General features: G+C 42.1%; 1 protein-coding gene across 5 annotated transcripts; it reads right to left on the bottom strand.

The window, feature by feature from the left end:
* Positions 1-25: 25 nt before the first annotated feature.
* On the bottom strand, positions 26-24,079 carry uggt2 (UDP-glucose glycoprotein glucosyltransferase 2). 5 transcript variants are annotated; one of them, XM_057035981.1, is made up of 41 exons: positions 23,997-24,077; positions 23,432-23,579; positions 22,797-22,879; positions 22,577-22,707; positions 21,217-21,329; positions 20,892-21,069; positions 20,229-20,325; positions 20,077-20,149; positions 19,593-19,693; positions 19,332-19,431; positions 18,937-18,997; positions 18,573-18,664; positions 18,276-18,426; positions 17,640-17,759; positions 17,397-17,482; positions 17,157-17,292; positions 16,949-17,080; positions 16,712-16,876; positions 16,477-16,600; positions 16,289-16,387; positions 15,280-15,374; positions 14,775-14,981; positions 12,696-12,827; positions 11,808-11,938; positions 11,504-11,599; positions 11,049-11,151; positions 10,320-10,399; positions 8,895-9,084; positions 8,659-8,817; positions 8,359-8,444; positions 5,945-6,029; positions 5,752-5,834; positions 5,414-5,437; positions 3,547-3,648; positions 3,361-3,445; positions 3,044-3,226; positions 2,502-2,662; positions 1,921-2,035; positions 1,739-1,855; positions 1,092-1,245; positions 26-996 (listed from the first exon to the last, which is right to left on the bottom strand). In XM_057035981.1, exons 2-41 carry the CDS (start codon positions 23,554-23,556, stop codon positions 971-973), a joined length of 4,581 nt encoding a protein of 1,526 aa, XP_056891961.1. In that variant the 5' UTR covers positions 23,557-23,579; positions 23,997-24,077; the 3' UTR covers positions 26-970. The 5 variants fall into 5 exon arrangements, with proteins under 5 accessions (XP_056891961.1, XP_056891971.1, XP_056891980.1 ...); XM_057035991.1 differs by having other exon boundaries at positions 26-993; XM_057036000.1 differs by lacking the exon at positions 5,414-5,437.
* Positions 24,080-24,927: the final 848 nt, after the last annotated feature.

The raw sequence follows: 24,927 nt of genomic DNA, 5'->3' as shown, positions 1-24,927 counted from the left end.
CAGAACATTCAGACTCCTCTAATGACACTTTTGTAATAAAGTAAATTTATTTAACTCCAGCAGACAGTAAGATAAACATGTCTGAGGCAGCAGAGTGGAAGGCAGCTTCCCCCTGAGAGCTTTTTTTTATCGAACCAAAAAATAACTTAGCAGCAACACCCGTCGAACTCCTGAGAAACACTCCTGCTGCGCTGGAAACAAAGGCAAAATCAACCAAAAATCCTGAATGCAGACGCCTGAACTGGACTCCTTTGTAGCCTTGGCATGTGGACCCAAATGGACAAAACTAGGACAAGAAAATGTGGCGGGTGGCTGCTTTTAACAAAATTATTCATATGCAAGTGTGAAACCAAGAAAATGAAATCTTATAAAATGCGATTTTTTTTGTAAAAGAAAGACGTTAAGACCGTCAGGCACAAACTGGAACATTTCACTTCCTCTGCCTCTGTTAACGTCTGGTCGGGTTCTCGCTACCAAACAGTCGTGATACTGAAAATGAAGTAAAACAACAGTAGAAAAGGATGTGCGGTGCTAAAGTCTTAGAAACTCATCACAAACAGACATTAAAACATTTTTAATAAATACATTTTGAGATCACGTCCTCGGAGGCGTCGGTTCTCCTTCTGACCCTTTGCTCAGTGCAACATGTGCCGACTGTTGTTCAGCTCTTTAACTCCTCGCATTTACCCAATAATGCGGAAACCACGCACTCGTTAAGACTGTTGACTGCGACTGTGGTGCACAACGCACCATCACAGCTGGAGTTTAGTGCACGTGAAACCAGAAAATACTTCCTTCTCTGTCTGGAGATGGCAATGCTCCACAGACAGGTTTAGATGGACGTGTGTCGTTGAGCTTGGCAGGTGGTCTCCTCCTCCTCCTCCTCCTCATCCTCCCTCCTCCTCTTCCTCTTCCTCCTCCTCCCTCTTTCTCTTCCTCCTCCTCAGCAGCAGCATGGTTCTGGCAGACGCTAAAGTTCATCACGCTGCTTCTCTACTGGGTGGGTGACAGAAATTTCCATGACACAATTGTCAGAGAGCAGCTCAGCTGCCACAGTTTGGAACTCGTGCAGCGGATGTGTTGCTCTTCACCTTTTTTCTGTTGTGAAGTGGAGGGTCTTTGTGTGGCTGCGTCGTCCTGCGCCTGCCTCAGCAGCTGCTTGATTTCATTGTCGTACTCGACCCACTCAGGAACAATCCTCGCCGCGGCCGTTAGCTTTGGCTCCTTTGTCTTTGGGTTATTACACTGCAGCAGAAAAAATGCAGACACATCACACGCGCGCGCTGCCAGTGCCACTTCCTCCCAACAAATCACGCTGCCATTCCCAGCACAGTCTGTGGCGGCCATTTAAACCTAATTAAATTTCCAATTCGGTTAAAAGGATGTTCGGAAATGTCTTGGTGGTGTCTTATAGCAGGACGAGACGATGCGTATTACTGCAGCCTGTGCTGGAGCCCATCTACTGATGTTCTAAATCAGTTTAGGAAACTGCAGGGCCGCTCCTGGGCTGTCTGACAGTGGTGTGCTTCTCCTCTCTGTTAGCTGCTACAACTACAAACTAACCTGTTTAAAATGTGCTGCATTAAATCTCCTCAGAGCCATTTTAGAAATTGACAGTTTATGCAACAACTGTGAGGATCTGAGCCACAACAACAAACCCAGACCCGTCTGTGATAACGACAGCGCCGCTGTGCTGCCCTGGTAACAAATGAGAGCGAGCAGGACGGTGGTGACTCACCAGGTCTATGGTTTTGGCTCTGGCTTTAGAGGCGTCGTCACACCAGGTCTCACACCACAGCCACTCCTGAGGAAGAGACTTGATGGCCACCTGGTGGATCATGTTGTTCGGAAGATCCTAAAAAAAGGAAAGAAAATCTTTGGCTTCATCTACTAAAAGGATGTTTTTCCTGTGCTGTGTACCTGGTCCAGGTTGGAGAGGCTGTTGGGGTCCTGGCTCAGAGCCTGATACTGGCCCCGCAATCTGTCCCCGGCCGCAATCTTCCGAAACTTCTTCAAGTCGACCACGTAGAGAGCACTGACAGGAGGGGAGAGCAGGACAGATAGACAGAGGGACAGTAACCAGAGAGGAAGCCTCACATTAGACAGAAACTGATGACCCGCATGGTTTTGTCCAGCAGAGCGAGCTCACTTTAACTGTTCTGGTCTCTGAACTCGAGCTCCTCGTTAGCAGTGACAGCGAGAGCACCGGGAGCCACGAGCCCAGCTGAGCATTCCCCCTCCATCCCATATTCACTGTGGCTGTATGCAAAAATCACTAAGGAAATTAGCAGCGCGAGGACGACGTCTGCTGGGCTCCGGTCACTATGGAAACGGGGAACTTAAGATTGCAAAGGAGCCAGCCAAGTACATTTATCCTTTTAATATGATGTGAGCACTGGCCAGCACTGTTTTGACAAATCTTAAGTTGCAGCATCACAATGTTCTCGGTGAACCAAGGATGTTAATTACAGAACGTGCTCAACATCCAGGTGCTGCAGTACCTGATGTGGTATTTCCTGTGCCCTAGATGCGAGGCCCAATAGCCAGCTTTCCAGAAGCGATAGCCTTCCATCTCTCCGCGGCTATCGCAAAATGGTGTGTAGCCGTAAGGAGCCCCCTGCAGGTTTAAATCCCTCAGTTCCTTCAGATCAGCTCGAACAATCTGAAAGAGAAACATCTGTGAAGTACTGAGAAGGTGCTCAAGTGCTGATAAAGATCACCTCACACTTCACACAGTGCATCATTGATATAAAAAGATCTCTGAATGCCACATTTGAACCCATAACCTTCAAACATTAACAGCACAGAACATTCTTGCATGTACACTAGCAGCGTCACTTAGCACCCAGCTAAGGTATGGTGCGGACCTCAGCACCAGGTGTTGTTGCCTAGGCAACTTCATTATAAAGACTCTGTAGGGTACAAATCTGGTTTGATCATCAGTAATTAATATCAGAGATAGTCTGAAGCGATGTGACGGGAGCGCGCTTCTCCTTACACACACACGTCTGCTCAAATCCTGGAGTTCTGGTTTTAAACTCACTTGGTCTGCATCCACAAAGATGATCTTATCCACAGCCAGAGGGAACAGAACATCCAGGAAGAGGATTTTGTATCCCCAGATGATGCGCTGCTTCTCTGTCTGCTGGTGGAGCCAGCGGGGCCACTTGTACTGCACCAACTCGTACTGGAAGTCATACGCCTGGGCCATGTGAGAGATGGTGTCCTAGACACACCCAAAATAACCACAGGTGAAAACATCTCCTGGAGGGTGGTGTAAACAGATACTGGTCATGGATTAACTCCCGGGAGCAGCTTAGTCTGGGCAAACACCAAGTCAGAGGATGGGATGCGAGATACCTTGAAAGAGGGGGAGAGGTAGTTTTTCAGGAACCAGAACTTGACGGGGGTTTTGGTGTGGCGAAGAACAGACAGCATCATTATTCTGAGGGAAACAGTTCAGCTTTTAGGAAACATAACATGGAGGAAGAACAGGTCAAAAAAGGACACTATGTAAACCAAATAAGCTATTAGTTAAACACAGACCTCAAAAATCGCTCATACAGATGACCTGATGCCACAGAGAAGATGTTCAGCACATCCTCTTTCTCCTCCGCATCGTCCTTCTGGGAAGCACCACCTGTGATGCTGTAAAAACCATCACGCAGATGTGATTTGATTGAAGGACATTAAATAAGCAAATGAGAACCTCAGCCATGCGTTGGTGCAGTCAGGATTCATTCCAGTTCTATAGACAGCATCCTGTAAACAGCCATGCACTGTTTTAGACCAGAAAAGCTGAGCTTTAGCGGGAGGTTAAACAGGAGAGTGGAGTCCTGGGTGTGTCTGCTCCACACAGAGATGGAGCTCAGAGCACCAGCACACACCGACTGCTACTTTTGTGGGTGCTTGTATTGAAAGAATTGCAAGAAATTAAAATGAAATCGTAATCTGGGATTATCTGACGGGTTGAATCAGAGGTTGAAGTCAACTGTTCCTGTGGGCGACACAAAGACAGTAAAAGCTCCGTTGGCCGTCCTGCAGCTATCAAGCACATTCAGAGTGTCTGATTTTTGTCTAAAATAGTTTCCTCCCACTTTACACTTCTGATTACAGACACGTGTCAAGGCTAATGACGCGAGGCTCAGAGAGCAGGGGCACGTCTAACGTACACAAGTCAGGACTCTTGCTCTTGGGTCTGTGTGTCAGCACTCAAACTGTGCGTCCTTGTCAGCTCAGGTCTCCTGATGAGTGAAGGAATGTCTGTGGATCTCAATCACAGACGCGGCCCCGAGGCTCTGTGAAAACACCAGTGAGTGAGAGGGATGTGCGGGGACAAAGGTGACATCTTGTCTGTCTCTACATGTCCTCTACAGGCGAGCGAACAAAACTGGAAATCGTTTCACACCCAAACGCAAAGTTAGATCTTGGATCTAGCTCTCTAGGAAGTGATGCATTTTGTTTCCCATTTTCTTTTACCAATGTCCCCTGCGCCCTGGCTGAGCAGCTGGTTTATGGGAGAGTCACCGGCCCCACGCTGACATGGTGCGGGGGTGCCACCTGTCTGCCATCACTAAGCCAACCATTATGAACGGCCTCCAGCAGTACACTGGGCCCCCCACCACCAGATAAGCAGCTTCAGAGGGTCGGGTGAGAGCTGCTCACTCACAATAATATGGAATTACAAACAAAACCCTGGGCAAGTCTTGAGCAGTGGAGAACTCCCTGCAGGAAAATCCACTTCTGTTTTTTTCCCAATTTCAAAACAACAGTTCCCAAAAAACAATGATCTGGGAGGCAGAACATTACTATCTGTATAGCACCATTTACTATATTTAAAACACCACAAATTCAAGACTAAAATGACTTGTATGCGGGTGTCCAGGAGCAGTCTGGGAAACTCTATAATATAACCATCAAAACAATGTCAAACAGATAAACCCCTTTTCTACTGTGGAGAACAGAGATGCAGCCCTGACCACAGCTGGACTGAGAAGCTCATATAGGAAACCGCCGGCACAGACAAATATTCCTCAAGACATCTGTAAACACAATCACAGACCTTTAGGCCTCTAAATGGCAAATAATCCACCTGAGCAAACTCCCGGAGTCCGTCCGATATTAGTGGAGGACAGCGGCGCTTCGGCTCCCACAGCATCAACTAGATCAACAGTTGGACAGCACACGGCTTACGTTGGAATTCCTTCAGTCCACACAAGCAAACAGGAAGCTGCACTGTGATCATTGTGTGATCATTAGTACGTGCTTGCTGTGTCCACCAGCACGTCACTATTGTATGGATTACATGTTAAATGCATGATGCACCATTTGCAACCAACAAATAAACACTATAAGCTGATGAGGATGAGAGAGAATCTCCCGCTCTCAGTGGGTTCGCAGCAATACTGCCTACCTTGTCTTAAAAGTGCTCCAAACACTTCACACAGCAAGCAGAAAGAGAAAGGACAGGATCACACAGAGGGGTAAAGAAAAACCACACCAGAAAACACGCGCACACATACCTACAAAAGCACATATTTTTTGCAAGACTAGATCTTACAGCATAGTATTGAAGCCTGGGACGAGGGGAGGAAAGAGATCTCCTGAAGCACATGGTTTAAAGACAGAAGCCACATCAGGAAACTTACCGATCAATGAGTTCACTGATGTGTCACTCAGTGGGACAAGCAGATTACGCTGGATAAAACAAAAACACTTTACTGTAGCTGTAAAACCAAATACATCACACACCTTGCTATGGAGTCCCAGATGCCTTTGCTTTCACTATTTTCACTTAGTAGATCTTCATTGATCTTATCAGTCTTCTTTTGCACCTAAAATAACAAAAACAAAAGAATAAAACTGCTTCACGGGTTGCCAGGAGCAGTAAAATCTTTGCACATCCTCTACTAAATGACAATCAACACATTAAAATCACACTCACTCTGACTTTGATGATTTTGCTGTGAAAACTGTTGAGGACGACTACCACATCACCAGCATCAGCAGGAGAATCAGTTCCATCGTGCCTGCAAAAATCAGAAGCTGCACTCTGACTGAAACTTGTTAGAAACGCTGCATAATTTAACACACCAAAATTACACAATCCTGAGATGTAAATTTATGAGCGTTTTTTGTTTCTTTAAATTTTATATCCACTTCTCTTTTTGTCCTGATTTGAATTACTTGCTTTCATTTTTTTTCCTAATGATGATACGGACCATAATTCATAGTCAGAAAAATAAATGAGAACCCCCCCGCTCGGCAATAAACCCAGCACTGATTCAGATAGCTGCATTTTGTACATTAATGATCGTGGTGAAGGCTACGTCTCCCACGCAGACTCTAAATACAGGCTCTTTGTCCTGTGAAACATCTCCAGAACTACTCAAGTCAGCCAAATTGACAGTGCAGGCTCGTCTGATTGAGGAGAAAACAGCAGCTAATGGACAGACAGTAAGAGCGTGCTTTAACAGCAGATACTGGGACGGCAGCCAAGGTCACACTCTGAGCAAATTCATTACCCTCCATCATCATTACCAATCACCTTACCACGTTTCTATCCATCACTGCTTCCCGGCCATTCTGTTTACAGTGGCAGATTTAATGACAGGGTCCACATAGCATTGGCTACGTAATGCTGACCTTTCCGTGTAACTGCCCAAGACATGATCTGCTCAGAGGGGAAGTGCTTCTGACAGGCAGGATGTGCAGAATCCGACAGTGGCAGACCAACGAGTATACTTCAGCCAGAGATAAAGCCCGCCACAGCAAGTCATTATGATCCAGTTATATGCTAAAGGGAAGAACTATCCTCACCTCTGTGATAAATGCCCGGTCTTCATCGGGCCTAAAGGCCCACCTTAAAGTGTCTTGCAGGTAGTTTGTGCCCTTGTTTAGGACTTGTGTCAGCTGATCACCCTGCAAGCTTGCTCCCATCAGAAAAGAGGCCGCCATCTCATTTATTATTGTCAGGGTGAGGCAGAGTGGCAGCAAAAGAGAGGGAAAAGGCACAGACACTCCCCACAGAACCTTGATCGGCCAACTAACCACAGCAGAGAGCCACTAACCACAAGAATAATGACAGTGCCAAGGTGAAAAATGACATCACCTCTTTGCTTCACCAAGAGGATTGGGGAATAAATCTTGGTTGTCTGATATGATTCCTGAGGACCGAGGGCTGTAGGTGTCCTAAATCTTATGTGAGGAAAGGACAGTATCTGTGACTGCAGAGACAATGCCTAACACATGCAGGGCAAGTTGCTTTATGCAAACTCACATCAACTAGGACTTTAAGGATTATTTAAAACTGGAGAGTAACGGGTGACCTTAAAAAACATCTTACAATGTAGTCAATTAATCAACAATGAGACGATTCAACCATTGACAAAAAGCAACGCTTCAGTCATCTTAACTAAAACACATTCGGCTGCAAATATTTTAGTGGAAAATGAGGCAGGCGACTAGCTGCATCAGTTTTCCACTCTGTCATTCCTTTAATAGTGCTGCTCTCCTCTCGCTTGTATCTCTCTGGTGTGATGAAAAGAATTCACCACATTCATCAAAACCATTGGTGCAATAGAGTCAGCAGATCTTTGTGTTACCATAGTGATGGTTCTCACAACTACCGGTACCACGATGAGAGATAGTTACAGACAACCTTTGTGAAAATCTGTACACATTTTGTACCACATCCCAATGAGTGTGTGAGGGCCTGCACAATGCTGCTTGCAGCTTTAATTATTATTGAACCAATGGTATCAAAACGTACCATTTTTAACACAAAACAAATGAGCAGTAAATAGCCAGATAAATGACCGTGAAAAATGCATCTTTTCTGAAACAAACTAGAATATGTCTATATATCAGACAGAGCTACGGTACTTCTGTTAGCTCAGTCTTTGCCTGAGTTGCAGCAGTCTATATAGAGAATTGTGCTGGATGCTTGTTTCTCAGGTGGTGGCTTGTGTTGAAGGTGCATTTTTCCTTCCCACCTCACAGAATCCCATCTTGCAGACAGTGCATGTTGCTCTAGCACTGTCTCCGTGCACAACATTAAAATATTTCCAAACTGCAAATATTTGATTTGCTCTTCCAATCCTGCAGGTTGTCAAATATGCTTTCCTAGCCTATCAGTGCCTAATATTCAGGGTTAGGCATGATGACGTGACTACCACTAGTCAACTTTATATTTTTATTCACTAACTGTCTGCTTTCAGCAATTGTGTAGTGTTTACAACATAGAAGTATTTTGATACATCAGTGATCCAGATTTTTTTTCACCCTATTCTGATCCTTTACAACTTACGTGATCATTTTCTAGCCATTATTTACCAGCAACTGTGCATTAAAACTCACGTGAGGATCTGGTAGATATCTTCTGATCTTCCTTTACGTAATCTTAGGATCCAGGCCCCAGGATTGGCTTTCAACTGGAAATAACCCTGTTGTTGGCAAAGAAAAACAATAAAAAAAAAAATAAAATCAGCTTTATATTTTAGAACTACACATGTTCAGACAGAAACGTTGACCAAGATACTTCTGGATCTGGAGTCAGATTTAACTGCAGGAGCCACATTTAGACTAAGGTAATTACGTGTGGTTTCTTTTTACAATTCATCACTGACATTTATGTGTTAATTAAAAGATGCTGCTGACCAGGTTAGCCATGACAATGGTGTCATAGGTAAGTGGGTCTTGACTCATGCCCAGGGTAAATTGCAGTCCACGGGGAGGTTGCCCAGTTGACAGGTCGAAGCAGTGCCCCTCCAATAAGAGGTGCTCCAGCTCGTACTCTGCTGTTACAACCCCGCTCACCTGGCATAAAGGCACAAAGCACCACCTCAGCAATAGTTAAGGGAATGAATGAGGAGAATGCTTAAAGGCTGAGATACCTCCTGCAGGTGGATGTTGTCCAGGTCATGAGGGCTGCGGACAGCCTGAACCATCCAGCTCTCTGGAGTAATCATATTAAGGGTGAGAAGGGGAGACTCTGGGATTTCCATGAAGCGGGCAAAGGGACCCGATGACACTGTGTCATTGGCCAGGAATGACACATCAGACTCCAAGACAAAGCGGTAAAAGCTGTAAAGAATAGAGGTGGTCATATTTTAGGAGCTTGGCTCAACAACACAAATGACTAAGGAATAGAAAGCCTAAAAATGCTTAAAGTCCTGTTGACTTTTTTTTTGCTTTAAGTCCAAGTCAACAGTTTCAACCAGCAAACATATTGGCTTTTTCAGCAAGCACCAAAATGATGACACTGTTTGCAACAGTTCACTTTCTAGTACAGGAAAGATGTGACAGCAGGATGCATTCAATCTCTTTACAGTGAGAAATCCAATACATTCAAGCATCCGAGTCTTCCAGTCCAACAACAGAAAATACCTGCAGTATTCCATGTATCAAGAACATTCTTTTTTGTATACTACCCTACATCACTGCAGATGTTGGGCTTAATGCTAATCTTGATGCTAATTGCCTTTTTCTCAGTCTGCCCTCTGACATCGATGAGCCATAATGAATACAGATAGCATGTGACATGCTGAACAATACCAATTTAACTGGTTTATTTAGAATGCTTTCCTATCATCAAAGACATGCAGTCAGAGAGACTGCTGACTCTGGGGTGAGACGGTGGATAGATACCACCACTGCACATTTTAGAGCAACTGTAAATAAGGAGCTGAAAAACAACTGTGTTCATTGGCACGCTCTCTCTCTCTCTCTGGATATGAAATCCCCTGGGGAAAAAAAATTACGCACCTGATAAATATCTATCAATACAAAATAGTCATTAGCCTTGCTACACACACACTATCATTGCAGCGCATGTCTCCAAAGAGTGAATCTCAAATCAAATAAATATGGATGTTGTAGCGATACACTAAAATGAGTCTCCACTCTTAACAAATGAAGCAGCACAAAACACAATCAACTTATTTTATCAGCTCCAAATTCAATTAATTTAAAATGTATTCTAGATATGACTCAATCCAAAAAAATAACCAAAGATTATAGAAAATCAAAATCCTAAATGAAACAACAGCACACAATCACTCAGTGCCGTAAACATTGCTTCTTATTTTGCTGTTTTTACTACAACACTCAAACCGCAACGGTACAAGCTGTAAGCAATTTACCCAGAGATGCAACGGGAGGCCCAAAGCAATAAGGTGGTGTTATTAAGCAGATTGCATCTGTGCACGATAATCTTACAAAAGGGAAAGTGTGTGGCTGAGGTGCCAAGTCTGTAGCAGCTGAGGACACACAAACAAGGCAAACAGGAAAATTTAATTACTGCTGGAGCTGGTACTTACCTCTTGAGGGGCAACTCAGACAACTTGGCTCTGCAATTCATGAATATCTGCAGTCTCATATTGACCACTTGACCTAGCACCTGCAGGAAACATGGAAGAAGCACGTGGTTAGCGTTTACGAACCTTAACCCTGAGTGCTGCTACAAAGATGGCCACAAGCTTCTTATTTTACTGCCATGATATCCTAAATATTACTTCTAAATATTTTTTAATCCATAAAAAATAGAGTTCCCATATTTCTAGAAGCAACAAAACTAGTGCTGTTATTGTGTTCTGCTGATACTGGCAGCCCTTCCACTGCACGGCCCAGTACATACAAGAAAACACCTACTGAAAATGATGTCTGACTGGCTGACTGCAACTTCTCAGTAACTCCTATTTTTCTATACACCTAAACAGGCCTGTGGCAGGTGCTGCACGCAACGTGAGCAAACTAATGAAAAACAGTGCTCCACTTCTAAACAACCTTTCCAATGCAAATAATAAAAGTTCTTTTTTTGCATTTTGTGACTCACAAGCATCGGACAACTAAAAAAACTCCGCATTGAGTGCACACATCCTTGTTTCCCAGTACCACCAGATCGTTTCCAGTACACGAACAGTTATGTTCATCTGATGCTAAACTCCTGACACCACAACAGACAAACAGGGAAGTTCATGTCTTATACACTTTCCTTTGTACCCTCTGTTTTTCACAGAATGAAAAAGAGACACAGGAACACAGCTTACAATCAGCAGAGTGGACATCTTCTGTGCCGCCCTGGTGAGGGGGTCAACAATGGCCACAACATCATAGAACAACTCGTTTTCACGTGGGGAGAGCTGGAGCACACTGGAAAGAACAGACAGCAGGAGCTCATTCACAAGAGAAGGGCGACAGACCGTATTCTGCAGTGCACACCAGCTCTTGCTGGTTGTGTGCAATCAAATACATGGACGGGGACACAACTCAGAGTGGAAAATTAGGCTAAACACTAGGTTTTGATGATACCATTTGTAGCACACTCTATTTTTTAAGTCATTTATACATGGAACCAAATGTTTTGTGGACTAAGACTGCCGCTCCTGTGATTCAGTGGTAAGTAGAGAATGAGTGAATTCCCATTTGGGGTACACTTTTAATAAGAATAAGGTAATAAGCACTTCCTTCCTCCTGTCAACAATGGGGAAAAATAGATGCCCACCTGTGGCTGTCTCTGATGAAGTGGACCTCCTTCCTGACTTCTCCTTTGGGTGCTGCAGATAGGAGAGCATCAACTTTCATAACTAAGTCACTGGCCCTAAGGGGGGGAAAACATCAGTAAAATATGAGTCAGACAGTCAAATATAGATACAATTTACAATTTTAACATTCCACATCATGATAAAATGGCACAAGATGAAATATGTATGTTCAAGATAGGTGTCATTAGATGGAGAAAATAAGACATTTTTAACTCTCAAAGAAGAAATATATTTGTTCTCGTATTATAACACAGGCAAACATACTGCTTTTGTTTCAGCCCCATCTGTCTAACTTTGGTTTTGACTTTTTCTGCACAACCACCCAGTGTCATCTTCTCCAGCAGACGGAAATCCTCCGCAGTGAACTCTTCTTGCTCTTCAAATGGGCCAAGTATCTACCAGGAGGACAGCAAAGCATTCAAGAGAAATCTTCCATTATCAGCATATGATATCTTTGTTTGTTGATGTAAGTAGATTGTATTATGGTTCCATGTCCATGATTTTGGATTATATTTATTCTGAATTGATGTTCATCTGATTAAAAACTCACTTTCCAATTGAAATGAATGCACATACTATGAACTGTCGTGATAGAGTGAGGATTAGTAGAGGCACAGCATGGTTGGATCTTCAACAATTTGCTGCTTGGAGATAATGACACTCACTGAATACCTTGAATAATCCCTGTGTTTACCTCCTTTCTGTTGCTTTCCTTTCTATTGAGCAAAGTCTGGCTACTGCAGTAGACAAATGCAGAATGATAAAAATTTCTATAAGAGGCTGCCCTCTGCATTTTTCTCTGTCAGCACCACTGCAACTCGAGCATCAGTCATCAGCCCTGTCCACACGTAGACGGTCAGCAAATTCAGACAGTCACATAACACACAGTGTGTGTGTGTGTGTGTGTGTGTGTGTGCGCAGTGTGACCTCTGACAGACAGTCATGCTGATCTGACAACAAATATCATAAAAGCTCTCTCAAACACGAAACCAGCCGAGGTGCAACAGTTTACAGGACGTTTCACTATAAGATTTAAATAAATGTGTAAAAATAAAAGAGGGATTTAGAGAAATTAACTTTTATTGCAACAGATTCCATTCAATCATGGAAACAGAAATGTATGGCTTATTGAGGAGTCCAAGTCGCACTCACCCTGCCATTGCTGATTACTGCCTGTTGTCCAGGACTGAGTTTGAGCACTTTCTGACAAAACATTTGCTGACTCCGTATAAAATCCACTTCCAGCGTGTTGAACTTTTTCTCAAAGGCATCTTCATCCATGCCCTGCGGGAGAATAACAAATCTTTGGTTAGGTCATTGATTGGATTGTAAATTCCTATCGTTCTAAAGAATGTGTAATGACAGATGAGCTAAAGAATCTCTCTGCCTCTACAGCATGATCAAAATAAAACATGAGCAATGCCTCAGCATATGAAATGATGTATGTAGAGCAAAAGCATTATTGACAATCACTGATGAATGGCACCAACAAAACAACTTCGGCTTTCAAGCATCAGCCACAAGCGCGAGATGTAAGAAATGAACATGGGTGCAAATTAGATGAATCAATTTGTAATTATTATCAGAAACTCTATAATTAAGTCTTGACCATGTTTTGTCCATAACAAATTAGTTGTAGAACTGTGGTGGGTTTGTGTCAGGTTATTAGTTTCTCCTCCTCTCCTCAAGAGAACGGGCGAAATACCAATAATGTCAGCACAATCCAGTCAGCAAGTCTGTCTAGCAGCCAATAATAAACTCATATCCCTCGACTCTGAGCTTCAACTCACACAAACACCTCCTACCCATCATTCTGTTGCTATTTCCAGGCTATGCTTTTCCCAGTTTTTAGAGGGGAGTTTGTTGTACACACTATCAAATGCAGATTAAGTGTGACAAAGTGTGGTAGATGATAGTTTTGATTACAGGCTGCATGTGTCATGTTTTTTCAATGGTGTGCACGTGTACACTGCACACCCTGCAGTATGAAAAGCTGTAGTCTACTTACTGCCAGAAAGCGATGGTCAAGCTCGACTTAGCACAAGGCTCAAACCACCATAAAGAGCGAGCAGGAGTTAAGATATTCAGCTCTGAGACAGCAGGTCTGGCATTTTTTTACTTAAAGATTCAGCATGTGGAGCCCATCTTGCACTGCTCCTGTGATGGATCAAGTGGAACTGACAGTGAGTAGGCTGCTTGGCTTGGCATTCACAGACTGTGGAGCATCAACGCGTGCTCAAAAGGCATAGTGCTGGCTGATGTTCAGGAGGGGAGTGACGAGACAGGCTCATCAATCACCATTTCCCCCAACTGTGGACTTACAGCAGGGAAACAGCAGCACACAAGTGGTTACATCTAGCTCCCATCAGCTCTGTTTCTATATCAGCTTCAGGAATTCTGTTTAAACTAGTCTACTTAAATTAATGGTATCTAATATTGCTTCCATTTTGCAGAGTAACTATCCATAATAAAAGGGCCAGTAACCACTTCTGAATTTGCATGGTTTTCTACTGTATTGTATAGTTTTTATATTGTATTGTTGAAATCATTTACACATAATGAGGGGACATTGGGCCCCCATCCACCCTGTGGGGTCTGTTTTGACAGGTTTGGCAGACACATACATACAAGAGGCCTGCTGCAGGTCATTCTTGCAGGGCTTTGGCGGTGTTCCTTTTTTGCCTCTTTGCACAAAGGAGCAGACAGCAGTACTGCTGGTGAATTTCTGCCCCCCTACAGTGCACACAACCTCTACTGGTAACACTGCTCTGTCTCCTGGCATTTCCTGCACACTCTTGACTCTGTGCTGGGAGACAAAGCAAACCTTCTGGCAACAACACATATGAATGTGCCACCTTGGAGGAGCTGCACAACCTGAGCAGCTCATGTGGGCTGCTGACAATGCTTTGTGCTACCACTGATGGTGAGGGCTCTGGAAAAATGCAAAACTTGCCAAGAACCAGTCAGAAAGGATGCAAAGAGGAATGGTTTGTGGTCATCACCTCCAAGACCAGTCTTTAATATGATCTGCTAACTGCCTCTCCTTTCTGCCCCAAATGATCACAATGATTATTTCCTCCTCACTGACTGACTGAGGAACACTGTGATGATCAAATGGTACGCAATATTTTATGACTTGATCAAAGCCAACCAGACTGTGTGATGACACAATTGCAAAGTAAAATGCATCTTTCATGAATAAAAAAAATATATTTTTAAACCTTCCTTCACCTGAATGAGTAGTTCCTTAATCTTGGTCCTCCGCTGGAGGATCCAGCTGCTCTCCTCTTTCAGCAATTTTTGCACAAACTCAGCTGCAGCTTTATTCTTCTGGGTGATGAGAGCGGCCCAGATAGCCCTGTACAGCAACGTATTATCTTCACTGGGCTTTCCTGAGGGGTTATTTATCACCCCCACACGTACTCCACGGCCAGCCTTCTACTCACGCACAAAAAACAGAGTAATAATAGAATTTAAACAAATACCACAGACTGGGAGTCACACGGAGGGTGTTAATTACTTTAATGTTTCAGGTAAAAGCTTTCTTTTGTTCTGCTTGTTCTCCAGTGAAGAATCCTTTTAAATTATTAATAAAAAAAATAAATGCCAGCTATACTACATCACACTCCATTTATCTGTCATGTATCGAGAGTGTACATTTCATTTTAGAGGCATCTGAATACGTCAAGGGAAGCACCGCAGTACAAAGGATGAACAAAAGAGCGATGTTACTCACCATATGTCTGACAGCACTAAGCAAAAGTTTTCTTCCAGACTCCTTCTCAAAATCACCAACAATCCACATGGACACAGCACTCATCCCATCCTCATCTATGAAACAGTTTTCAATTCAAACTGCAGCACTCTATAATCTATATTTATTTTATTTATTTATCTTTTTACAGATGGCACTATTATAATTGTAATCATAAACAGATCAGTTGTAGTAGATGTTATTCATCACAGCATAGCGGCCAGTAAAAATAAAAATGCATTAGGCAAATATTGGCAGCACAATAAACAGGGATGCTTATGCTTGCTTATACTCCTACACTACCCTCTCCAGATGATTGTACATGATCTGTGGGGAAGCTTACAGATGTGCATAAATATGTTTTTAATGGTTTACTATCTCACAGTCAACCATCATCCTTCTGTGGTATTTGACCAAAGCAACTAATCCCTAAAAAGTCTACTCTTATCCTTATGTACTGGTAAGCTGGAGTGAGCAGGAAAATGAGATTCTAATGGCGTTCTTGAGCGACTGAGACATCTGCTGAAGAGTTGGGTAAAAAATAATGCTAAATAATTATCATCATTAATTGTAATTAAATTCCCCCACAGTCAGAAAAACAGGCAATCAGCCGGTCAACTAGCCCACAGAGACAAGGTGGAAATTAGCCTCACTGAGACATCTGCACTCCAGGCATGAGCAGTGAAATGTAACTGTGGCGGCCATTAGGACTGCTGGCCCAAAGCCAGACAGCAGACCCAGCAATTATCTCACAGGAGATGCAGCACATCTACTTTAACAAAGGTCAATTTCACACTTTCTTTCATCAGTATAGCAGAGCAATTTCTTTATTTGTTTAAAAAGAAAAACACTCATAGGTAGGTTTTCAACATGTAAATGCAAACTGTGTGGCCTTAGTCCAAACACGGAGGCAATCGAGTGACTTAGACTGATAACTATTGTTCCACTTATAAGCAAAAAACAAACTAACTAAAATGTCAAGTTTGCTTACCGTTATTTGTAAAGTACTTCATTCTTCTTGTCAACACAGCTGTTTTGTCTCTCATGTCTAAGTATGAAAACATTGTGGCATCCTCCCATTCATCCACAACTGCAGATATTAATACAAAAAAGTGAAATCTAAAATAGACTGTAGCACAATGATAGGAAAATAGAATTTAAATTGGCATGACATATCACCTGGATTGGCAGTGAAGTCAAGGTAGTGACGTTCGGTGCTTAGAATGCGAGGGTTGAGCCGAGGAACCACATTTGGCTGCTCCATTAGATAGTCCACCACATCTACACCTTCAGTCAACTGACCCTGCAGTCCATATAACACCAGAGCGTGGGATTAATAAAATTACTCTGAATTACTCTGAGTCTCTGAACAGTTCACATACTGAAAAGTGACTTTCTGCATAGATAAGAGTACCATAAAGACAGCCCTCTGGAAGGTGGTGGTGGTGTCCATTATGCGCTGCAGGATGATGGCTTCTAGCTCATCTGGGTCCATCTCATCTGAGCTTAGCGCAACCCCATTAAATAATGCTAGCGGCAGAGCGCCCAGCCCACTTTTACTGTAGAAGAGGGCACCATCCTTGACCAAATAAAACATGGAGGTCAGCTTGCAGAATGTATTCATATTATATCTGCTTTACATTGACTTTACCTGACGTTGGTCATCATATTCAGATTCTATTCCGAGAATCCGTTTAGCATTGGCTTTGGGAAATTTTCTCTTCATGTATTCAGTGATTGCCTCCACAGACAGCGTCTCCCCCACATGTACAGTGTTGTACAACTGCATGAGAGTCGCAACTCTAATTAGAACTGGCTATCATCGTTTAAACATTGAGATTATACCAGGGACAACTTACTGACAACATGGACATTAGAGCCTGAGATAAATCATACTCGTCTGTAATGTAATTCAGCAGCCTGTAAAACCCAACCCCTGCATCTGAAAAGCCATCAATCTCATCTTTGGTGTTGACAACAAACACAAATCCAATTCTGGAAAGAGAGAAAATGTTAGAACTCTATTTGCAGGTAGTATGAGGCATATTACGAGGTAGCTAGCACAAATAGTAGATGACCAAAAAAGCAGTGGCACCAACCTCAAAGGGATTTTGTGTTTGTAGAAGAGTTCTGCTAGTTTTATCAACTCAACACTTTCTTCTTTCACAGGATCAAGGAACAGCACCTAACAACAGAGGTGGCACAATAATATGAGATACACGATAACATAAGAAAAAAGAGTCAGGACCACCAGAGATTAAGTGTAAAGGGCAAACACACCTGCACAATTACCACTCTAAACCCCATCACTATATGATTCTAGCTTAATCTGGAGAACTCACCAGGTTAAAGAAATTGCGCCGGATTTGTCGAATGACTCCAGGAAAAGTAGCTCTGAGGAGTTCTTGTACCCCTGATGGCCAGCTGCGGTATGCAGGGTCATTCTCTATGTCATTCATCCACTAAAAATTGCATGAAAAAGTGAGAGGGCATGATTGAAAATCTCATTTTAAAATGCCAGCAGTACAGAGGCGGCCCAGGGTAGAGGGCTCACTTCAAGATAGAGAGGGACTTTCTGAAACATTTCTAAGTGCATTCAGTGGTTATAAAATGTTACAAACTAGAATTGCAGCAGTAAGAGGTAGCAATATAACGGTTTTGCCGTTCACCATCAGTTTGACCTACAGAAATGGAACAAGTTAAACATTCATGTGGGTCAATGGTTCCCTTAAACCCCTGTTCCAATCCTCAATCAGTATGCCTCCAACACAAATCAGCTTCCACAACAGACCTTGTAGCTGGATAAGCCTAATAATATAATTTAAACAGCACATTTTTTAGAACATTAGAAAAGAGAGCCGATGGGGTGGCATACGGACAGATACATTTAGTTCCACTGTTGTGCGAGTACACAAACAACAAACAATATTTACAGAACAGCTCTATTATATACAATAAAGATATTTGACCGGACTCACCATTATAGCAGGATGTCGAATATCCAGGGCATAGCTGTCATCTATGGTGTTCACTGGTAATTTTAACAGATCGGCCTGATGTTCTCCTTTTATTCCCAGACTATAAAGCCCCTCTAAAATCCTAGCTTCTCTTCTCAGAATGTCCAAGATGCTGCAGAAACACAGCAACAGAGGTTTCTTTTCAATATAAAGTCAATGTGGCAATACTTCAGGCTAAGTTCTTATTGGGTAACTGAGAGAATGCATTGATTTGAGCTTTCCTGGGGAGAGCCTTGTGCCCCCCTGCTGGAATCCCACCTGAAAGGGTTGTGAATGTCCAAATCAATGTGCAATCCATTGATGAAGAGCTCTCCGTCACCCGGGTGAGCACCAATGGTCTCACTGAGATGCTGAAAGAACATGTTTAAACCGACAAAATGAATGTAGAATCCACACAGTTGTTGTTCCTTTTCTAAATTAAAATGTTGACGAACATTACAACAAAAAAGGAGCAAGGCTTTGGTGTGAGGTTCTGGAAAAAAAGATAAAGTGCCTCATTTTGATGTTGTTACTGATGGGATTTATGTCAGAAAATAAAAACAATCCTGCTGGCAATTTCTGAGGATTTATTACAGAAAAAATCCTGTGGTGTTGTGTTACAATTCTGCCTTTAATGACGTACCTTTTGGTTTTCCTCTATTTCTTTTCTCATTTCCTGCTTTACAGCCACTCTTGTCAGTGATCTGTGGGAACAGTTAAATGTGTACAGCCACCATCAGCTTTTACAAATCCTCAGCAAACATAACAAAACTTTTTCGGCTTTCTAAATTTCTGGGCCCTTGAGATTTGTAGATTTTCACCGAATTCCTTATAAACTCCAACTTTTAAATGTTCTTACAAGTTGAACAGGAAAGAACATTTCATTTTATTAGGTTTTAGAGAAGATAAAATTGTTTTACAGAACATAATGCTGATACATCATCACAAATAAGGGGAGGCTGCAAAAATGAATTTTGTAATGGACCAAAAAATTTGAGCCAGCCAAGCAGAAAGAGAAAATAAGATGGATCGGTTTACCTGGCCTTGCTCGGAAAGTTCTGACTGAGTTCTCGCATAAGCTTCAAAGAGTCAAACTTTGGAACAGACATGATTCTAGCGCCTGCCTGGAAACTAAGATCTGTGAAACCCAAAGAACAAACGTGCTACAGTAACACTGATCTGCTAATAAGCATATGGAAATGGTGTTAATTCTTCCCATTTAAAAGAATAGAATCCCACAGAGAAAATGAAAGTTGATACTTATTTTTAATTAGGCAACAACTGAAAATTAACACTCACCTTGCATTTCCCACACTTTCAGAGGAGCCATGTCATTGCTGCTCTCCAAGAGATGTCTGCGAAGTTCACCTAGTTGTTCTGTCAAATCAGGATGAGATTTCCTTGTAAAAAGAAAATAAAAAATTAAACAGTTATTGATGAACAAACTGGTCCTATAAGGCGGGTCAACTGCTTCACAGACCACATGAGAAAAAGATGAATATGCAACACAAATTAGCTTATTAACAAATTAGCAAATTGTGGGCGGTGGTGGCTCAGTCTGTTGGAAGGTGCTCTGGTATTCGGTGAAGGGACCAGAACACCTTTAGAGCACTGCTGAGGTACCCTTGAGCAAGGTACGGAACCCACAATTGCTATAGAGCCCTCGCGATGAACTCGCGACTAATCCAGGGGTGGAACCTGCCTTCGCCCACTGTTTACCCCCCTCCCAAGACCCTGAAAGGGATAAGGAGTTAAGAAGACGAGAGACAAATTAGCTACTTACCTCAAAGTTTTAAACAAAAATCCATGTACATCATCACTATCCTCATCTTCGGCATTTAGAACTGTCTTTGTGTCTGTAAAGCCAAAGATTAGTTTTACTGACTCGTTGAGAGAAAAATCCAGCTGTGAGTGGGTGATTAGTCTCCAACTGACCATTTACTTTGGTGTCATCCACGGCTTTGTATTCTGTGCTTTTGATAGCCAGCTCAACACCATAGCCAGACAGGAGCATTTTCTGCAGCTTTGGATGCTTCGCAGAAGAATAAGCACAGCCGTTACTTGGATGCAACAATCGTAACTCTGCTTACCACATGGACGACTTCTTGAAAAGATGTGGGATGATGACACGTATGAAAAACTACAGATCGATATATGAGCCATACCTACATTATGCGGAGACTCGCTCTTACATGAGGTGTTGAGCATTTTTTTTGGATGAAGCACGCAGACAGGCCTAAACTATGAGCAGGTTTCCCAGCGGGAAGACAAATTGTGAAGGATTTACTGCCTCAGCTTTTCAAACCTTTCAGACATGTTTTATTCTATGTGTGTTTGCTCCCGGGTAGATTTGAAGGACTCGGTTTACTCTCCTCTTGAACAATGGAAATATTGCATCCTAACTGCTTCACCATTGGGCTTTTCCTATTTTTTGAAAGGAAATTTAAGGGTATTGATGCTGCAAAATTAAAATGTAAGAGTGCAGGTTAGAGAAGCCTGTGGTATGTAAAGTGTTTCCTATAGAACAGACTTTGCATGTGAACAGCTGAAGCTCTAAGTTAACGTGAAACTACTTGAATTTCAAGTACTCCTACTCACCACTACAAAGTGTCGCAGGACATACATTAAGGTACCCTCTTCAGCCTTCTTGGACAGTGCGTTATGAAAACTGGTGAACCTCTTGGTTCCAATCTCAGCATATAGAATCACGACTGGGACATCTGTTTTATTGGCCCCCGGATATATGTGGTCATTCTTGAACAAATATGGTTTGGGCCTGCAAACATTTCAAAATGGTATTAAAAACATTTGGGAATATCAATGTAATATCTTCAATCTCCACTCCACTGTCTCTTTCCTCTTGTGTCTGCATGTTGAGCATCATGGTGAGCAGAAAAGGTAGATTAGCACCATTATGTGTTACCTGCCTGCAGCCCCTTTCAAGAGCTTCTTGACTTCCTTGGTACTGCAACTATGTTGGCCATGAATGGAGACAAAGGCGGGACAAGACTCAGGCGGCGGCTCATCATCAGCTATCTGACAGAGGCAGACGAGAGAAAATGCACTCAGTGGTTTACGCATAATAGGCCAAAGTTAATCAGAGATAACTCAGCTGCACGACTGATTTATTCTCTATATTCCCCAGTAGTCACCGAAGCGATTTACGCTGTGTGGCACAACACTTCATTTCACCAGAAAACGCCCATTACTCACAGCAAAATTTAGCACATTCTAAAACTAAAGAAATTCATCAAGCAGTGCATCACTGTCGCCAAATGAAATATTCTCCTCATCATTACAGAAACCACGACATTTAAAAAGCCGGAGCAACTGTGTACATGGAGTGGACCGAAAATGAGAGTCAGTCAGTATTTCAAATGTAATCGACTGAGCCAGCCAACTGAGCAGCATCCTTTTAAATGTAATTCTCTATGGACGCCAGTTTCATTAAAAACTTTCTCAGGTCTGTCAGCACAATCCTTTTATGTATTCTCCTACTTACAGGACACGGTCAACAGAAGCATCAGACTGTTACTGAATATAAGGAAAATGCCTGGAACAGCTGACAACACCAAGCTTAAAGTCAGTGGTTTCTTACTTTCTTTATATTTACAGCAATGGCGACAGCTGTACACAACACAAATAAAATGTAATGTTAATACTTTTATCACTGTGCATGTTTTGCTGATGAAAACCTGGACATATTAAAATCTGCAGGAATAACCAACACTGAAGGCTGGGATGAGCAATGGGAAACTCAAACACAAAGGCTTTGAATGTGTATTTAAAATTAAATTACCTCTAAACCCTAAAACGTCTAAAGTTATGTTTACATGATTTCAATATTGAATACAGATTAAAAATGTGCTGTGAGATATTGCTGTGCTTTTATTCTGTTCAGAACAGTGGCACTCTCCAAGGTGCTGATTCCACTTCTACCGCAACAATATAACAGTGACACAAATAACCAGGATTCTGAAGGTCACACAAATAGCTTTTAAGGAACCAAACTTAATACAAAACAAAAGCCCAATCCTTTCCAATACTGGTGGTATTACACATTTTAATTCAACAGAAACCACCGAGGTATGAAAACACAATCATCTGTTATTAATACCTGTTGTGATATTGCCCAGAATAGATTATCTCAAAGCAATTAAGAAAAACAGCACTTAAGGATGGCAGCTGATCCGGGCCAATTATTGGGTCTAACGATAATACAACTGTTTATGGCTGTCTTGTTCTGTAACAGTACATTTCTTGCCATTTTAATTGCAACATACCTGCTGGGACGCGTGTATGGCTGGTGAGTACGATCGAAGTGACAGCGCAAATTTGAGAAGACTGACTTGAAGACCTGTCAGAAACTGTCCGGCTTTCTTAAGGATCAAGTTGTAGTAAGAGCGCACAGATTCTGTGAGAAACATCAGCATTAATAATGTTACATTTGACCAAAAAAAGAGGCCAAACTTTAAGGTTCAACATTCTGAATTATGAACATACCTCCCTGCTTATATACGGTGAGTTCTTTCACAGTATCAACAAACTCCCAGAATTTCTCATTTCCACCTTCTGCAATAAACTCACTGAAGAAAAGAAATGAAAGGGTCATTAGCAAAGACTGAATTATATGTATGTGACTTTAACTACGCTTAATTTGTCCCAACAAACCCTGTTTTTCTCTGTAGGTTGGTCATTCTGCACATTAGTGCAACTCTGAAATAAATGCTAACTTAATTCCATTTATCATTTTTGGCATGTTTATGAGTAGCCTATCTACAAATCTTCCTAAAACACCAACTGCTACATTCCAAAAATGTATTGAATAAATTCAAGTGGTAGACTTACTGCAACTTTCACAGCATGGGTGGAAAAGTCATGGGAACATTAGATACAACAATGTTTATCTTCTATGGAAGGAAAACACTTAAATGTGTTTTTCTTTAGTGCAGAATGAAATTGGCGAAATCGAAGCTAGATCCAGGGAGGAAATCATTTCGATCATACTGTCTTCAGTACTGTTTATTATTTTCAGAGGTCTTCGGGGCATGTTGATTTTAGGATGGGATGCATGCTATGTGTAGCACACTAAGCTCCGGGCTGTGCGTGTGGTGCAGCATGCGTCTGCAGAAGAATACCTTGTCTCCAGCAGGAAAGGAGTCATGTTCCACGTTGCTTTTAGACTAGCAGTGACACCTTTGGGCGCCGACGCGACGCGATAAATGCTTAACAGCAGCAGTGGCAAAACAATAAAGCTCCTCATGATTGCCGACACACAGCATGAACCTAGAGGCAGAGCAAACACGGTCAGCACAGCTGTGCCACGTAGCGAAGTTTCTCTAACTTATTGTCTAAACCACAACATTGACGTGGTAGGTTAAAAAAAAAAAAAAATTAAATCCCAGCACGGCATTTTGGAAAATGCTAATGACCTGATAGCACCACGGCTGCCTTTTAGCTAATACAGAAGAATAGATCAATTTATGATTTTTGAAAATGCTCTATTTAAAAAAAAAAAAAAAAAAAAAAAAAAAAAAGACCACACTTAAGTTACGGTTAGCTGTAGCACAAACTATAGCGCTCGGAAACATTCTTTAATGATGAGCGGGATGGTTTTATACAAACAAACACATATTAAGACTGGCGTGTAAAAATACACATCCAGTAGTTAAAACGAAGACTGTCCAATAATCTTCCGCTCACCCCGCTAGTGATGCTAAACGCTTCCATACAGGTCGGTGGGATTCAACTAGCTGCCGTAGTTAGCGAGTTTCCACTGGGATGTGGTGCTTGGTGCTGCCCGTTATTTCAGTCCGAAGAACGGGGAAAGTAACTTATTTAGAATCGGGTTTGTTACATTTGTAACCTCTTATAATTCATATCACATGAACTAATTTGGCGAAAAGAAACGCGTATTTCTTTTAACGTGAATATTAAAATCGTAATTTACTTTGGCACAGCAATGGGCAGCTAAACAAAAAGGCAGCGAGGCTCGAGCGCTTTCCTTAAATAGATTGGAAATATTGAAGAGGTGACTTTGTGCAAGACTTTATCTATTTAACAATATTTATACATAAAAAATCTTTCAGATGAACAGTTTAATTGTTAAAGCAAACAACAGGTGGATAAATACAGATTAATAGAGACAAAGGGAGTAAGAAAGCACAAGCCAAAATTAAGTATTTGGTTAACTTCTATGATGTAGTGAATGTAATGAGTTACAGAAGTGAAAACCTTTTATTATAATAATAAATTATGATCATATTCTGTAAAGGTCATATTTGTTGTTTCTTCTGTGTGTCTCATTTTAATATCAATGAAGATCGATACAGTATGTTATTCTTTGGAAGGAAGAGATTGTCCACACATACATACACGTATATGTGCGTGTGGGTGTGTATATATACTTTACAATTGTCTTGGTTTGCTTTTTTCTTTTGAGAAATTGAAATGGGAAATTGTCTTTGTCAAAACTGGGTATCTTATAAATGAGACAAATATGTGGCTACTCTTTCTACTCAGTTGTGCCTACAGCCCATTTACTTGCCCAAGAGGTTGACTTCTGCAGACTTTGGAAAGCTCCCCCTCACACGAGACATTGGACATTGTCTCTCCTGTCCTGTGTGATCTTCAT

Source organism: Takifugu flavidus, chromosome 1 (assembly GCF_003711565.1).
Source record: "Takifugu flavidus isolate HTHZ2018 chromosome 1, ASM371156v2, whole genome shotgun sequence".
NCBI classification, from domain to species: Eukaryota; Metazoa; Chordata; class Actinopteri; order Tetraodontiformes; family Tetraodontidae; genus Takifugu; species Takifugu flavidus.
The sequence above is the reverse complement of the archived record's forward strand: the minus strand, read 5'-3'. Positions and strand labels throughout refer to the sequence as shown.

Excerpts from the sequence above, each read along its gene's own strand:
- uggt2 (XM_057035981.1), bottom strand. The coding sequence starts at position 23,556 with ATGAGGAGCTTTATTGTTTTGCCACTGCTGCTGTTAAGCATTTATCGC. Across the intron at positions 11,152-11,503 it reads TTCATCAGAGACAGCCACAG|TGTGCTCCAGCTCTCCCCAC; the intron begins GTGGGCATCTAT and ends TGTTCTTTCCAG. Across the intron at positions 5,438-5,751 it reads ATCTGGGACTCCATAGCAAG|TGTTTGGAGCACTTTTAAGA; the intron begins GTGTGTGATGTA and ends TGCTGTGTGAAG.